Here is a 15,752-nt window from a genome sequence, read left to right as displayed (position 1 = left end):
AGGAGGCTACATTAAGCCCTGTGAGATTATGCCCATCGGTTTTTCCAACAGCAGCAACAGCTAGGTCATGGAAAGGTCACTGTGGGCATATCAGTGTCTGCAATACAGTAGCCCTCCCATGGGTGCGGCCAAAACAAGAGGATTAAAACACGTACAGGCACAGTCTGGGTATCCATAGTAACCAGGGGCACACTGGTCACATTGACTTCCGAAGTAGTTGACACGGCAACGGCACTGTCCGTTGGGCCCACAGACCCTGTCAGTCACACCTGCACCGTCACAGCGGCACACTGAAGTGGTGGGAAAGTGATTACGGTTTACATCAACTACAGGTTGATTGATTTTTGTCAACAATTAAACAAAACAATTGATTTTCAAACAACTTGAACTTTCGTGAGGTCATGTTTACGTGGTAAAATGAACTTCAAAGAGGATGACAATTGTTGATCTATTTCAGTTGTGGTTTGATGAGAGGGAAAGGTTTCTGACCTTGGCAGTTAGGAAAGGAGTGGTAACCCGGTCGACAGCGGTCACATCTCTCGCCCTCCACCCCTCCACGACACACGCAGCGCCCTGATGCGTCACACATCTCCAGCACCGAACCACTGCCATCGCACACACACTCTGAACAAACACAAAGATACAAGTCAGAAGACACATGCTATTTGAGGTGTGGTTTGGTGAGAGGGAGGTGGGCGACAGGTTTCTCACCTTGGCAGTTAGGGAATGAGTGGTGTCCTGGTCGACAGCGGTCACATCTCTCACCCTCCACACCATCACGACAAATGCAGCGCCCTGACGCATCACACAACTCCAGCACTGATCCACCGCGGTCACACACACACCCTGAACACACACATACACAAAAAGACTCATGTCAGATGGCACACAATCTCTGAATACACAAAATGCCCCTTTTAGCTCACATTTCAATGCCGAAAAGCTAGATTTAGGCTCAAATATACAATGGGAAGCCCCACAGTCTTTCCCACAGCATGTGCAATCGCCAATGAGCCCTTCCTAGGCACAGTTTAACAGCAGGATATGACAAATGCATCTCTTTAACCATATTTACACTGGCACTGACTGTGCCCTTTGTGGCACTAAGGGTGACAGACTGGTCAAGTCAAGCCTGGCAGAGAGAAGCATGCAAGATCTTGGCTGGTGGTTGTACTGGGCCGTTGGGCATTGGGAATCAGAGAATACCTCCATTGTTTTCTTTTCCCCCTACCAGCTCGCTCCTTAAAAATAAAAACAGCCCTCAGAAGGTTATAGATGAAATTCCTTCTCGGTCAGGACACTGGATGAACATAAATGATTGTCTAGGAATGTGGGCAACAACAAACAATGAAAATAAATATTGGAGACGGAGACAGACAGAATCAAAGAACTGGTATTTACATCCTTGTTTCAAATAAAAATGCTATCCTTCCAATCTGGCTTTTTTTCCTTTAAACTGATTCCAGCAAGAGAGAAAACAAAGTGGGAAAATCCAATCAAACGCCATTGGTCACAAACATATTTAGCAGATGTTATTGCGGGTGTAGAGAAATGCTTGTGTTCCTAGCTCCAACAGTGCAGTAATATCTAACAATACACAACAATACACACATATCTAAAAAAGTAAACACATGAAATTAAGAAATATAGAAATATTAGGACGAGCAATGTCAGAGACCGGAGTATAAATATATATATTTAAACACAGTGCCTTTTAGTCCCTTGAATTATTCCACATTTTGTTGTGTTAAAGCCTGAATTCAAAATGTATTAAATATATATTTTTTCTCACCCATCTACATACAATACCCCATAATAAAAATGTGAAAACATGTATTTAGACATTTTGGCTAATTTATTGAAAATGAAATACAGAAATAGCTCATTTTCATAAGTACTGTATTCACACCCCTGAGTCAATACTTTGTAGAAGACCCTTTGGCAGCGATTACAGCTGTGAGTCTTTCTGGGTAAGTTTTTAAGAGCTTTCCACACCTGAATTATGCAACATTTACCCATTATTCTTTTCAAAATTCTTCAAGCTCTGTCAATTGGTTGGTGATCATTGCTAGACAACCATTTTCAAGACTTGTCATAGATTTTGAAGTAGATTTAAGTCAAAACTGTAACTCGGTCACTCAAGAACATTCACTTTCTTCTTGGTAAGCAACTCCAGTGTAGATTTGGCCTTGTGTTTTAGGTTATTGTCCTGTTGAAAGGTAAATTAATATCTCAGTGTCTGTTGGAAAGCAGACAACCAGGTTTTCCTCTATGATTTTGCCTGTGCTTAGCCCCAATTAGTTTATTTTTTATCCTTAAAAATTCCCAGACCATAATGATTACAAGCATACTCATAACATGATGCAGCCACCACTATGCTTGGGAATATGGATGGTGGTACTCAGTAATGTGTTGTATTGGATTTGTCCCAAACATAACACGTTGTAATCAGGCCAAAAAATGAATTGCTTTGCCACATATTTGCAGTATTACTTTAGTGCCTTTTTACAAACAGGATTCATGTTTTGGAGTATGTAAATTCTGTACAGGCTTCCTTCTTTTCACTCTGTCATTTAGGTTAATTTTGTGGAGTAACTACAATGTTGTTGATCCATCCTCAGTTTTCTCCTATCACAGCCATTAAACTCTGTAACTGTTTTAAAGTCACCATTGCACCACTGGCCTCATGGTGAAATCCCTGAGCGGTTTCCTGTATCTTTGTAGTGACTGGGTGTATTGAAACACCATTCAAAGTGTAATTAATAACTTCAACATGTTCATAGGGATATTCAATGTATTTACATTTTTTATTTTACTTATCTACCAATAGGTGCCCTTCTTTGTGAGGCATTGGAAAATCTCCCTGGTCTTTGTGGTTGAATCTGTGTTTGAAATTAACTGCTCGACTGATGGGCCTTACAGACAATTGTACGTGTGGGGTACAGAGATAGTCATTCAAAAATCTTGCTAAACACTATTACCGCACACAGAGTGAATCCATGCAACTTATTATGTGACTTATTAAGGATTGTTTTACTCCTGAAGTTATTTAGGCTTGCAATAACCAAATAACCAAACCTTGCAATAACCCAAAATTATTGAATCAATACATTTCAACTTCTAATTTTTTATTAATTTGTACAAATAAAATAAAAAACATAATTCCACTTTGACATTATGGGGTATTGTGTGTAAGTCAGTGTAAAAACAATCTACATTTAATCAATTTTAAATTCAGGCTGTAACACAACAAAATGTGGAAAAAGTCAAGGGGTGTGAATACTTTCTGAAGGCATTTGCAAAAGTATTCACCCCCCTTGGCGTTTTTCCTATTTTGTTGCATTACAACCTGTAATTTAAATTGATTTTTATTTGGATTTCATGTAATGGACATACACAAAATAGTCCAAATTGGTGAAGTGAAATAAAAAAAAGTACTTGTTTCAAAAAATTCTAAAGAATACAAAACGGAAAAGTGATGCGTGCATATGTATTCACCCCCTTTGCTATGAAGCCCCTAAATAAGATCTGGTGCAACCAATTACCTTCAGAAGTCGCATAATTATTTAAATAAAGTCCACCTGTGTGCAATCTAAGTGTCACATGATCTGTCACATGATCTCAGTATATTTACACCTGTTCTGAAAGGCCCCAGTGTCTGCAACACCACCAAGCAAGCGGCACCATGAAGACCAAGGAGCTCTCCAAACAGGTCAGGGACAAAGTTGTGGAGAAATACAGATCAGGGTTGGGTTATAAAAAAATATCAGAAACTTTGAACATCCCACGGAGCACCATTAAATCCATGTTTTAAAAATGGAAAGAATATGGCACCACAGCAAACCTGCCAAGAGAGGGCCGCCCACCAAAACTCACGGACCAGGCAGGGAGGGAATTAATCAGAGGCAACAAAGAGACCAAAGATAACCCGGAAGGAGCTGCAAAGCTCCACAGCTGAGATTGGAGTATCTTTCCATAGGACCACTTTAAGCCATACACTCCACAGAGCTGGGCTTTACGGAAGAGTGGCCAGAAAAAAAGACATGGTTTAAAGAAAAAAATAAGCAAACACGTTGTATTCGCCAAAAGGCATGTGGTAGACACCCAAAACATATGGAAGAAGGTACTTTGGTCAGATGAGATTAAAATGTAGCTTTTTGGCCATCAAGGAAAACGCTATGTCTGGAACAAACCCAACACCTCTCATCACCCAGAGAACAACATCCCCACATTGAAGAATGGGGGTGGCAGCATCATGCTGTGGGGATGTATTTCATCGTCAGGGACTGGGAAACTGGTCAGAATTGAAGTAATGATGGCTGGCGCTAAATACAGGGAAATTCTTGAGGGAAACCTGTTTCAGTCTTCCATAGATTTGAGACTGGGACTGAGGTTCACCTTCCAGCAGGACAATGACCCTAAGCATACTGCTAAAGCAACACTCGAGTGGTTTAAGGGGAAACAGTTAAATGTCTTGGAATGGCCTAGTCAAAGCCCAGACCTCAATCCAAATGAGAATCTGCGGTATGACGGTATGATTGCTGTACACCAGCGGAACCCATCCAACTTGAAGGAGCTGGACCAGTGGCTAGATGTGGCAAGCTTATAGAGACACATCTCAAGAGACTTGCAGCTGTAATTTCTGCAAAAGGTGGCTCTACAAAGTATTGACTTTGGGGGGGTGAATAGTTATGCACGCTCAAGTTTTCAGTTTTTTTGTCTTATTTCTTGTTTGTTTCACAATAAAAAATATTTTGCATCTTCAAAGTGGTAGGCATGTTGTGTAAATCAAATGATACAAACCCCCCCAAAATATATTTTAATTCCAGGTTGTAAGGCAACAAAATAGGAAAAATGCCAAGGGGGGGGAATACTTTCGCAAGGCACTATATATGATGGGATTTATAGACATTATAGACAGTATGTGGACAGAATATGTAGTATACCTGAAGAATACGTAGGATAGAATAGTATATGTACAGCAATAGTTAAATAGGATAGGCCTTGACTAGAATACAGTATACAGTGGATTCGGAAAGTATTCATACCATACTTTTTCCACATTTTAATACGTTATAGCCTTATTCTAAAATGGATTAAATAGTTTTTTCCCCTCATCATTCTACACACAATACCCCATAATGACAAAGAAAAACTAGTTTTTCGAAATGATTGCACATTTATAAAAAAATTAAACTGAGATATAACATTTACATAAGTATTCAGACCCTTTACTCAGTACTTTGTTGAAGCACATTTGGCAGCGATTACAGCCAAAGGTTGTCTTCTTGTTCTTCTTCTCTTCTTGTATTTGGGAAGTTTCTCCCATTCTTCTCTGCAGACTCTCTCAAACTCCGTCAGGTTGGATGCGGAGCGTCGCTGCAGAGCTATTTTCAGGTATCTCCAGAGATGTTTGATTGGGTTCAAGTCCGAGCTCTGGCTGGGCCACTCAAGGACATTCAGAGACTTGTCCCGAAGCCAATCCTGCGTTGTCTTGGTTGTGTGCTTAGGGTCGTTGTCCTGTTTTCCTCTGGAGCAGGTTTTTATAAAGGATCTCTGTGCTTTGCTCTGTTCATCTTTCCCTCGATCATGACTAGTCTCCCATTCCCTGCTGCCACCACCATGCTTCACCGTAGGGATGGTGCCAGGTTTCCTCCAGATGTGACGCTTGGCATTCAGGCCAAAGAATCTTGGTTTCATCAGACCAGAGCATCTTGTTTCTCATGGTCTGAGAGTCTTTAGGTGCCTTTTGGCAAACTCTAAGCGGGCTGTGCCTTTTTACCGAGGAGGGGCTTCCATCTGCCCAGTCTACCATAAAGGCCTGATTGGTGGAGTGCTGCAGAGATGGTTGTCCTTCTGGTAGGTTCTACCATCTCTACAGAGGAATTCTAGAGCTCTGTCAGAGTGACCATTGGGTTCTTGGTCACCTCACTGCCCAAGGCCCTTCTCCCCCGATTGCTCAGTTTGGCCGGGCGGCCAGCTTTAGGAAGAGTCTTGGTTGTTCCAAATGTATTCCATTTAAGAATGATGGAGGTCAATGTTTTCTTGGGGACCTTCAATGCTGCAGAAAGTTTTGGTAGCCTCTTGTCTCGGAGCTCTACGGACAATTCCTTCAACCTCATGGCTTGGTTTTTGCTCTGTCAACTGTGGTATCTTATATAGACAGCTGTGTGCCTTTCCAAATACTGTCCAATCAATTGAATTTACCACAGGTGGACTCCAGTCGTAGAAACATCTCAAGGATGATCAATGTTAACAGGATTCACCTGAGCTGAATTCCGAGGCTCATAGCAAAGGTTCTGAATAAATAAGGTATTTCTGTTTTAAAAAAATATATTTTTTATAAATGAGCAAAAATTTCTAAAAACCTGTTTTCGCTTTGTTATTATGGCGTATTGATGTGGGGAAAAACACATTTAATAAATTGTACAATAAGGCTAATATAACAAAATGTGTAAAAAGTCAAGGGGTCTGAATACTTTCCTCATGCACGTAGGCAGCAGCCTCTATGGTGCAGTTTGAGTAACTGGGTGGTAGCCAGCTAGTGACAAAAGCTCAGATCAGGGTACTGGGCGGAGTCTGGCAAGTGGTGACTATTTAACAGTCTGATGGACTTGAGTTTGAAGCTGTTTTTCAGTATCTTGGTCCCAGTTTTGATGCATCTGTACTGACCTGGCCTTCTGGATGGTAGCGGGTGAACAGGCCGTGGCTCAAGTCCTTGATAATCTTTTTGGCCTTCCTGTGACACCGGGTGCTGTGGATGTCCTGGAGGTCCTGGAGGGCAGGCAATGTGCCCCCGGTGATGCGCACCCCCCTCTGGAGAGTCCTGCAGTTGTGGATGGTGCAGTTGCCGTACCAGGCGGTGATACAGCTCGACAGGATGCTCTCAATGGTACATCTGTAAAAGTTTGTGAGGGTCTTAGGGGCCAAGCCACATTTCTTCAGCCTCCGGAGGTTGAAGAGGAGCTGTTCCGCCTTCATCACCGCAATGTCTGTGTGGGTGGACCCTTTAAGATTGTCAGTGATCCGTACGCCGAGAAACTTGAAGCTTTTCACTTTCTCCACTGCGGCCACGTCTATGGGGCGTGCTCCCTCGGAGGTCTCCTGAAGTTCACGATCGGCTCTTTCGTTTTGTTAACATTGAGGGAGAGGTTATTTTCTTGGCACAACTCTGCCATGGCCCTCACCTCCTCCCTGTAGGCTATCTCGTTGCTGTTGGTAATCTGTTGTGTTGTCTGCAAACTTAATGATTGAGTTGGAGACGTGCACGGCCACACAGTCATGGACGGACAGGGAGTACAGGAGGGGGCTGAGCACGCACCCTTGTAGGGCCCCTGTGTTGAGGATCAGCGAAATGGAGGTGTTGTTGCCTAACGTCACCAACCGGGGGTGGCCTGTCAGGAAGTACAGGACGCAGTTGCCCATGGCGGGGTTCAGACCCAGGGCTCCGAGCTTAATGATGAGCTTGGAAGGTACTATGGTGTTAAAGGCTGAGCTGTAGTCTATGAACAGCATTCTAACATAGGTATTGTCCAGATGGGACAGGGCGGTGTGCAGTGCGATGGCGATTGCATCATCCGTGTATCTAATGGGCCGGTATGCAAATTGCAGTGGGTCTAAAATGTCAGGTAAGGTAGAGGTGATATGATCCTTAACTAGCCTCTCAAAGCACTTCATGATGATAGAAGTGGGTGCTATGAGGCAAGTAATTTAGTTCAGTTACCTTCGCTTTCTTGGGTACAGGAACAATGGTGGACATCTTGAAGCAAGTGGGGACAGCAGACTTGGATAGGGAGAGATTAAATATGTCCGTAAACACTCCAGCCAGCTGGTCTGCACATGCCAGGGATGCGGCTAGGGATGCCGTCTGGGCTGGTAGCCTTTCAAGGTTTAACATGCTTAAATGTCTTACTCACGCTGGCCACGGAGAACGAGAGCTCACAGTCCCTGGAAGCGGCAGTGGCAGCAGTGTGTTTTCATCGAAGTGGGTGAAGAAGATGTTTAGCTTGTCTGGAAGCAAGATGTCAGTGTCCGGGTTTTGGCTGGTTTTCCCTTCATAATCCGTGATTGTATGGAGTCCCTGCCACATAGGTCTTGTGTCTGAGCCGTTGAATTGCAACTCCACTTTGTCTTTGTACTGACATTTTACCTGTTTGATTGCCTTACGGAAGGCAATGTACTCAGCCATATTGCCTTACGGAAGGTTTGTACTCGACCATATTCCCAGTCACCTTGATGTGGTTAAAATGCAGTGGTTTGCGCTTTCAGTTTTGCACGAATGCTGCCATCTATCCACGGTTTTGCTTTGGATAGGTTTTAATCGCCATGGTGGGAACAACATCTCCTATACACTTTCTGATAAACTCAGTCACCGTGTCAGGTATATATCAATGTTATTCTCAGAGGCAACCCGGAACATTTCCCAGTCCGCATGATCAAAACAATCTTGAAGTTTGGATTCTGATTGGGCAGACCAGAGTTTTTAATGCGCGAGTAGCACAGTCAATGTGTTGGTAAAACTTTGGTAGCATTTTCTTCAGACTTGCTATATTAAAGTCCACAGCTACAATAAATGTCGCTTTCAGTATGCAGTTTCCAGTTTGCACAAATTCCAGTGTAGTTCCTTGAGAGCAGTCGTGGTATCGGCTTGAGGGGGAATATACACGGCTGTGATGATGACTGAAGAGAATTGTTGTAGGTCGGGTGAACAAAAGGACTTGAGTTCCTGTACGTTACCACAATCACACCATGAGTAGTTAATCATGAAATATACAACTCTTTCATTGTCCCGGAGAGTTCTTCATTGCTGTCTGTGCGATGTACTGGCAGCCCAGCTGGCTGTATGGACAGGGACAGTATATCCAGAGAGAGCCATGATTCAGTGAAAGAGTATGTTACAGTCCCTGATGTCTCTATAGAAGGAGATCCTCACCCTGAGCTTGTCTACATTATTGTCTAGGGACTGAACATTAGCGAGTAAAAAACTCGAAAGCGGTGGATGGTTTGCACGCCTCCTAAGTTGGACTAAAAGTCCGCTCCAGATACCTCTTCTCCACTGGCGGTGTCTTGGAGCAGCCTCTGGAATAAGTGGAATTGCCTTGGGGGGTACGAACAAAGGATCCAATTGAGGAAAGTCGGTTGTTGGAGGGCCAGTAGGAGGCACTCTTTCTTCTGGTCCCCCAAAAATCTATATTTATACCAGTGCCCCAGGGCAGTTATTGGGGACATTTCCCTTTGTAGGGTGCTGTCTGTCGGATGGGACGTTAAACAGATGTTTTGACTCTCTGTGGTCACTCAAGATCCCATGGTAGTTATCGTAACAGTAGGGGTATTAACCCTGGTATCCTAGGTAAATTCCCAATCTGACCCTCACACCATCATGGCCACTTAATCATCCCCAGCTCCCAATTGGCTCATTCATCCCCCATGTAACTATTCCCCAGTTCATTGCTGTAAATGAGTATGTGTTCTCAGTCAATTTACTGGGTAAAATATCCCAAGATCTTGAAATAATCAGATGAGTACACGGTGCAGTTGGCAAAGTTAAACAGTTATTATATCACACGGACAGTCTCATTTAGTTTAATCACGTACGAGCATTTTTGTCTAATCAACATAAACGTTGCATACTGTGGATTACTGTAAACCCAATCACATATGGTTATATTCTCACTGTCTGGATCGACACAGTATACAAACATTAACTAACCTCTGTCATCTGCAGACAGTATGTAACCCTTTGACTGGAGTCTGGCCAAATGCCCTTAACCTTTGACACTTAAACCCATTTGGACTGAATGGTCCGCTAAAAGGTCTAGTAATCCACTATTTTATGACCTATCCTATCCCTATATAACTCAACCTGACCAACAAGAGCCTGACTCCCGTAGAGGTATCAGGAGCCCTCCTGCCTTACAGGAGTCAGAGCTGTGGCGCTATGAAAACTGTTAGTGTAGCGAAGTGTAGTCTAAACACACTCACGTTGACAGCTAGGTGGTCCGAAATAACCAGCAGGGCAGGCAGTGGGCTCTGTGGAGAGAGAGGAAGGGAGAGAGGAAGAGAGCGAGAGAGTGTGAGAGAGAGCGAAAGAGAGAGAAAGAGAGAGTATTGCGTTATTTTTTTCGATATTGAATCGATTCTGACTGCAAGTATCGATTAAAAAAATAAGAAGATAGGTAGGTAATGTGTTACTGCACCAAAACTCTGGTATTTCTCCTTCTCTAGCTTGTCATCCATCTTTTTTTAAGCCAACATGTTTACAGCTCTTTTACAAGACTGATCAAAACAAATTTACTCATGGTTCTCTCTTGTCCCTCTGCAGCAGACATGGTGAGCAATATGTTTGGAACGTCGAATCGCAATACATATAGAATAGTGAGAATTGCAATACATATCGTATCGGGAACTAAGTACCGTGATAATATTGTATCCTGGAAATTCCAAGCCACAGTTGTTACACTATAAAGGTAAACTCATCAGCTCTATCACTTTTGATCAGATAAACAAGATCATGATCAGAGTGATCAGACTAACATACTGTATAACAAGTGAACATGGGCAGTTTATGTAAATAAACATGTTTAATTGTCACATACAACAGATAGGTGTAGTGATATATAGCGCCCCTAGATCAAATTAGGGTTAAGTGCCTAGCTCAAGGAAACATCAACAGACTTTGACCTTGTTGGCTTGAGTATTCGATACAGCGACATTTTGGTTACTGGCACAACACTAACCGCTAGGCTACCTGCTGCGCTTTATGTGGTCATCAAATCAAATCAAATGTTATTTGTCACATGCACCGCGATATGCTTACTTACAAGCCTTTAACCAACAATGCAGTTTTTAGAAAAATTAGAGTTAAAGAAATATTTACTAAATGAACTAAAGTTTTTCTTAAATTACAAAGCTATATTTACAGGGGTACCGAGACAATGTGCGGGGGGTACAGGTTAATTGAGGTTATTGATGTAATATGTACATGTAGGTAGGGGTAAAGTGACCATGCCTAGATAATAAATAGCGAGTAGAAGCAGCGTAAAAAAAGGGGGTCAATGCAAATAGTCCAGGTAGCCATTTGATTAGATGTTCAGCAGTCTTATGGCTTGGGGTAGAAGCTATTAAGGAGCCTTTTGGACCTAGTCAAGGTGCTCCGGTACTGCTTGCCATGCGGTAGCAGAGCGAACAGTCTATGACTAGGGAGCTGGAGTCTTTGGCAATTTTTAGGGCATTCCTATGACACCACCTGGTATAGAAGTCCTGAATGGCAGGAAGCTTGGCCGCAGTAATGTACTGGGCCGTACACACTACCCACTTAGCTTAGTGATGAGCTTTGAGGGCACTATGGTGTTGAACGCTGAGCTGTAGTCAATAAACAACATTCTAACGTAGGTGTTCCTTTTGTCCAGGTGGGAAAGGGTAGTGTGGAGTGCAATAGAGATTGTGTCATCTGTGGATCTGTTGGGGCGGTATGCGAATTGGAGTGGGTCTAGGGTTTCTAGGATGATGGTGTTGATCTGAGCCATAACTAGCCTTTCAAAGCACTTCATGGCTAAAGATGTGAGTGCTACGGTTTCTAGTCATTTAGGCAGGTTACCTTGGTGTTCTCTGGCACAGGGACTATGGTGATCTGCTTAAAACATGTTGGTATTATAGACTCGGTCAGGGAAAGGTTGAAAATGTCAGTGAAGACACTTGCCAGTTGGTCAGCACATGCTCTTGAGTATATGTCCTGGTAATCCGTCTGTTGACCTGTTTAAAGGTCTTACTCACATCGGCTACGGAGAGTGCTTCAGTGTTGCTTGCCTCGAAGCGCGCATAGAAGTCATTTAGCTAGTCTGGTAGGCTTGTATCACTGGGCAGCTTGCGGCTGGGCCTCCCTTTGTAGTCTGTAATAGTTTGCAAGCCCTGCCACATCTGACGAACGTCAGAGCCGGTGTAGTAGGATTCAATCTTAGTCCTGTATTGATGCTTTCCTTGTTTGATGGTTCATGGTAGGGCATAGAGGGAATTCTTATAAGCGTCCGGGTTAGTGTCCCGCTCCTTGAAAGCGGCACCTCTACCCTTTAGCTCAGTGTGGATGTTGCCTGTAATCCCATGGCTTCTGGTTGAGGTATGTACGTACGGTCTCTGTAGGGACGACGTCATCGATGCACTTATTGATGAAGCCGGTGACTGATGTGGTGTACTCATCTATGCCATCAGATGAATCCCGGAACATATTCCAGTATGTGCTTGCAAAACAGTCCTGTAGCTTAGCATCTGCTTCATCTGACCACTTCCATATTGAGAGTCACTGGTACTTCCTGCTTTAGTTTTTGCTTGTAGGCAGGAATCAGGAGGATAGAATTATGGTCAGATTTGCCAAATGGAGGGCGAGAGAGAGCTTTGCACGAGTCTCTGTGTGTGGAGTAAACGCGGCCTACAGTTTTTTTCCCCTCTGGTTGCACGTGACATACTGGTAGAAATTAGGAAAAACGGATTTCAGTTTTCCTGCATTAAAGTCCCCGTCCACTAAGAGCGTCACCTCTGGGTGAGCATTTTCTTGTTTGCTTATGGCTTTATGCAGCTCGTAGTAGTTTGCAAGCCCTGCCACATCCGACGAGCGTCAGAGCCGGTGTAGTAGGATTCAATCTTAGTCCTGTATTGACGCTTTGCTTGTTTGATGGTTCGAGGGCACAGCGGGATTTCTTATAAGCGTCCAGGTTACAGTCCCGCTCCTTGAAAGCGGCAGCTCTACCCTTTAGCTCAGTGCGGATGTTGCCTGTAATCCATGGCTTCTGGTTGGGGGTATGTGCGTACGGTCTTTGGCCTGTTCCGGTATGAGTAGTAAATCCTTTGCGTCCAACTGTTTGTTAGATTACATTACACTGTGGTTAATTATAGCATCACGTACCCACTATAGCAGCACTTACCTACTATATGGCCTGCAGGAGATTTGGTGGTGGGCTGGTAGATTGGATATCCTGGTTACAAAGAAAAACGTATGATCAATTTCAACACCATGAATATCTTCAGTGTCGTGAGTGCATTGCTCTACTCCAGTAATGTTGCAATCTACACTACATGACCAAAAGTATGTGGACACCTGTTTGTCGAACATCTCATTCCAAAATCATGGGCATTAATATGTAGTTGGTCCCCCCTTTGCTGCTATAATGGCCTCTTCTAGGAAGGCTTTCAAATAGATGTTGGAATATTGCTGCGGGGACTTGCTTCCATTCAGCCACAAGAGTATTCGTGAAGTTGGGCACTGATGTTGGGCGATTAGGCCTGGCTTGCAGTCGGCGTTCCAATTCATCCCCAAATGTCTTCAATGAGGTTGAGGTCAGGGCTCTGTGCAGGCCAGTCAAGTTCTTCCACACCGATCTCGACAAACCATTTCTGTATGGATCTAGCTTTGTGCACAGAGGCATTGTCATGCTGAAACAGGAAAGGGCCTTCCCCAAACAGTTACCACAAAGTTGGAAGCACAGAATCATCTAGAATGTAATTGTATGCTGTAGAGTTAAGATTTCCCTTCACTGGTACTAAGGGGCCTAGCCCAAACCATGAAAAACAGCCTATGAGCATTATTCCTCCTCCACCTGCATAGTGGCAGGTAGCGTTCTCCTGGTATCCGTCAAACCCATATGTGTCATTCGTCTGCAAGATGGTGAAGAGTGATTAATCACTCCAGAGAACGCCTTTCCACTGAGTCCAATGGCGGAGTCTAAATGCGGCAAGCTTTACACCCCTCCAGCCGACGCTTGGCACTGTGCATTCTGACCTTAGGCTTGTGTGTGGCTGCTCGGCCATGGAAACCCATTTCATGAAGTTCCGGACTAACAGTTATTTTAATGACCTTGCTTCCAGAAGTTTGGAACTCGGTAGTGAGTGTTGCAACCGTGGACAGACGCGCTTCAGTACTCGGCGGTCCTATTCTGTGAGCTTGTATGGCCTACCACTTCGTAGCTGAGCCGTTTTTGATCTTAGACGTTTCCAAAAGAACAGCACTTACAGTTGACCGGGGCAGCTCTAGTAGGGCAGAAACCTGATGAATTGACTTGTTGGAAATGTGGAATCCTATGACGGTGCCACGTTGAAAGTCACTGAGCTCTTCATTAAGGCCATTCTACTGTCAATGTTTGTCTACGGAGATTGCATGGCTGTGTGCTCGACTGTATACACCTGTCAGCAACGGGTGTGGCTAAAATAGCAGAATCCACAAATTTGAAGGGGTGTGCACATACTTTTGTATATATAGTATATATGTGGTACACAGAACAAGGTAAGAGCTAGTAAGAAATAAATTGCATTGAAAACCCCATGAAAATGCTAAACGATGCAACATGATATGAATCAGAGTGATTTTTCCCTAAAGCTGTCTTCGTGAGCTTTAAATCAAAGACCAAAAAGAAAACCTCCTGCCAAATAGAGAAGGCATCAATGGATAGCAGCCCCCCCAAACAAATAATAACCTTCATTACTTCCAGGGAGTTTAATAAGAAGCATGAACTAGCCTGGCGCACAACCAAAAGTTGGTAGAGGTGCTGACTAACTTCCAGGGAGGCTGTCTACATGTTTAGACTGCTCTTGGAGCGCTCCAAGAGATTAAAACCTGCTTTTAATAATCACATCCAGTAATAAATCTCTGTCCTGTATTAATAAAATGCCAACCCTAATTATTTATTCCACATGAAATCTTCTGTTTATATGACAACGTAAAGCGTCTGCTAAATGACTTAAATGTAAATGTAAATCTAACCGACCACCTGGGTACGATTATTCACTCATTACAGTTTCTGTATTAAACCTCTGCATAAAGGTTGCCATGATAGGTTTAGTTAATGATTTGTGTCTTCCATCATTAAACCAACGGGACAATCAAGATAATTTACAGACCCTTCCTTTCTACTGTGTTTGGCATGATTTGAGTATTATATGGGGTTGAGTAGGGTGGATGTGGAACGAGGCCAGGAGTCAGGAAGACATCCAGATTCACTTTTCTATGGGATTGGATTGTTCCTGAGAACACCAGTTAAACAGATTCCAGATTTAGAATCTCAGTAAACAGTGAGGAATAAGGACTGGCGCCTATGACGAAGAGGGCCCCTTGGAGATGAAAATGGCATCATTCAAATAGCAACTGTACGACATCTCTTACTCAAATGTGTCCCAATATGAAGTACTCCTATCATGGATCATTCCAGAAAATAGACATTTTGTGAGAGAGTTTGGCAGGCATACTGTAATGTTGATCTATTCTCCTAAACACATTGTGCGTGACACATGATGATCGCTGTGGCAAGTCAATGTGGAGAGACGCCCTAAAATAAGGGCTTGTCAGTCATTGCTCTTGGTCCGACACCAGAAGAAGCACGGGGAATGCTCTAAATACAGACTGCTGACACATGACCTTGTGCATCATCACGAACTGCCACAATATCTAAAGGTATATAGTCAGAATATGTGACAACAACTCAACCTAAAGACAGACAAGGTGTGGTACGTGTCTGTGTTGACATGCTAAGGTGAAGGTATGACAGAATGAGGTGAGCGTGGTAAAGAATTGATATTTCAATTTCTCTGCGGGTATGTTGTAGCAGTATTGCAGCTCCACAGAAAACATATCCTGCATACTTCTGGGCACGTTGGAGGAGCAATCTTGGCTAGTCTCTCTAAGTGTCTGAAACTCTTTGACAAGCACACAAAGGAAAACGACCCAAAACATGAAATAATTCAACATAAATTCGAACATGTTGTAATGAACA

At 43.4% G+C, this 15,752-nt stretch overlaps 1 protein-coding gene across 3 annotated transcripts in view; it reads right to left on the bottom strand.

Annotated features, from left to right (window-relative positions):
- Positions 1 to 15,752, bottom strand: part of LOC139560356 (laminin subunit alpha-3-like) — a 111,426-nt gene that overhangs the window by 50,936 nt on the left and 44,738 nt on the right. For 2 of the 3 annotated variants that reach the window (XM_071377043.1, XM_071377041.1), the window contains exons 11-15: positions 12,915 to 12,965; positions 9,982 to 10,029; positions 712 to 846; positions 490 to 624; positions 156 to 290 (exon numbers count right to left, since the gene is read on the bottom strand). In XM_071377043.1, the coding sequence (XP_071233144.1) occupies positions 156 to 290; positions 490 to 624; positions 712 to 846; positions 9,982 to 10,029; positions 12,915 to 12,965 (504 nt within the window). The remainder of the gene's footprint in view (positions 1 to 155; positions 291 to 489; positions 625 to 711; positions 847 to 9,981; positions 10,030 to 12,914; positions 12,966 to 15,752) is intronic. The other variant, XM_071377042.1, reaches the window with a different exon arrangement.

The sequence above is a fragment of the Salvelinus alpinus genome, chromosome 30, assembly GCF_045679555.1.
Source record: "Salvelinus alpinus chromosome 30, SLU_Salpinus.1, whole genome shotgun sequence".
Lineage (NCBI taxonomy): Eukaryota > Metazoa > Chordata > Actinopteri > Salmoniformes > Salmonidae > Salvelinus > Salvelinus alpinus.
Note: the sequence above shows the minus strand (reverse complement) of the source record. Positions and strands in the feature narration are given on the sequence as shown.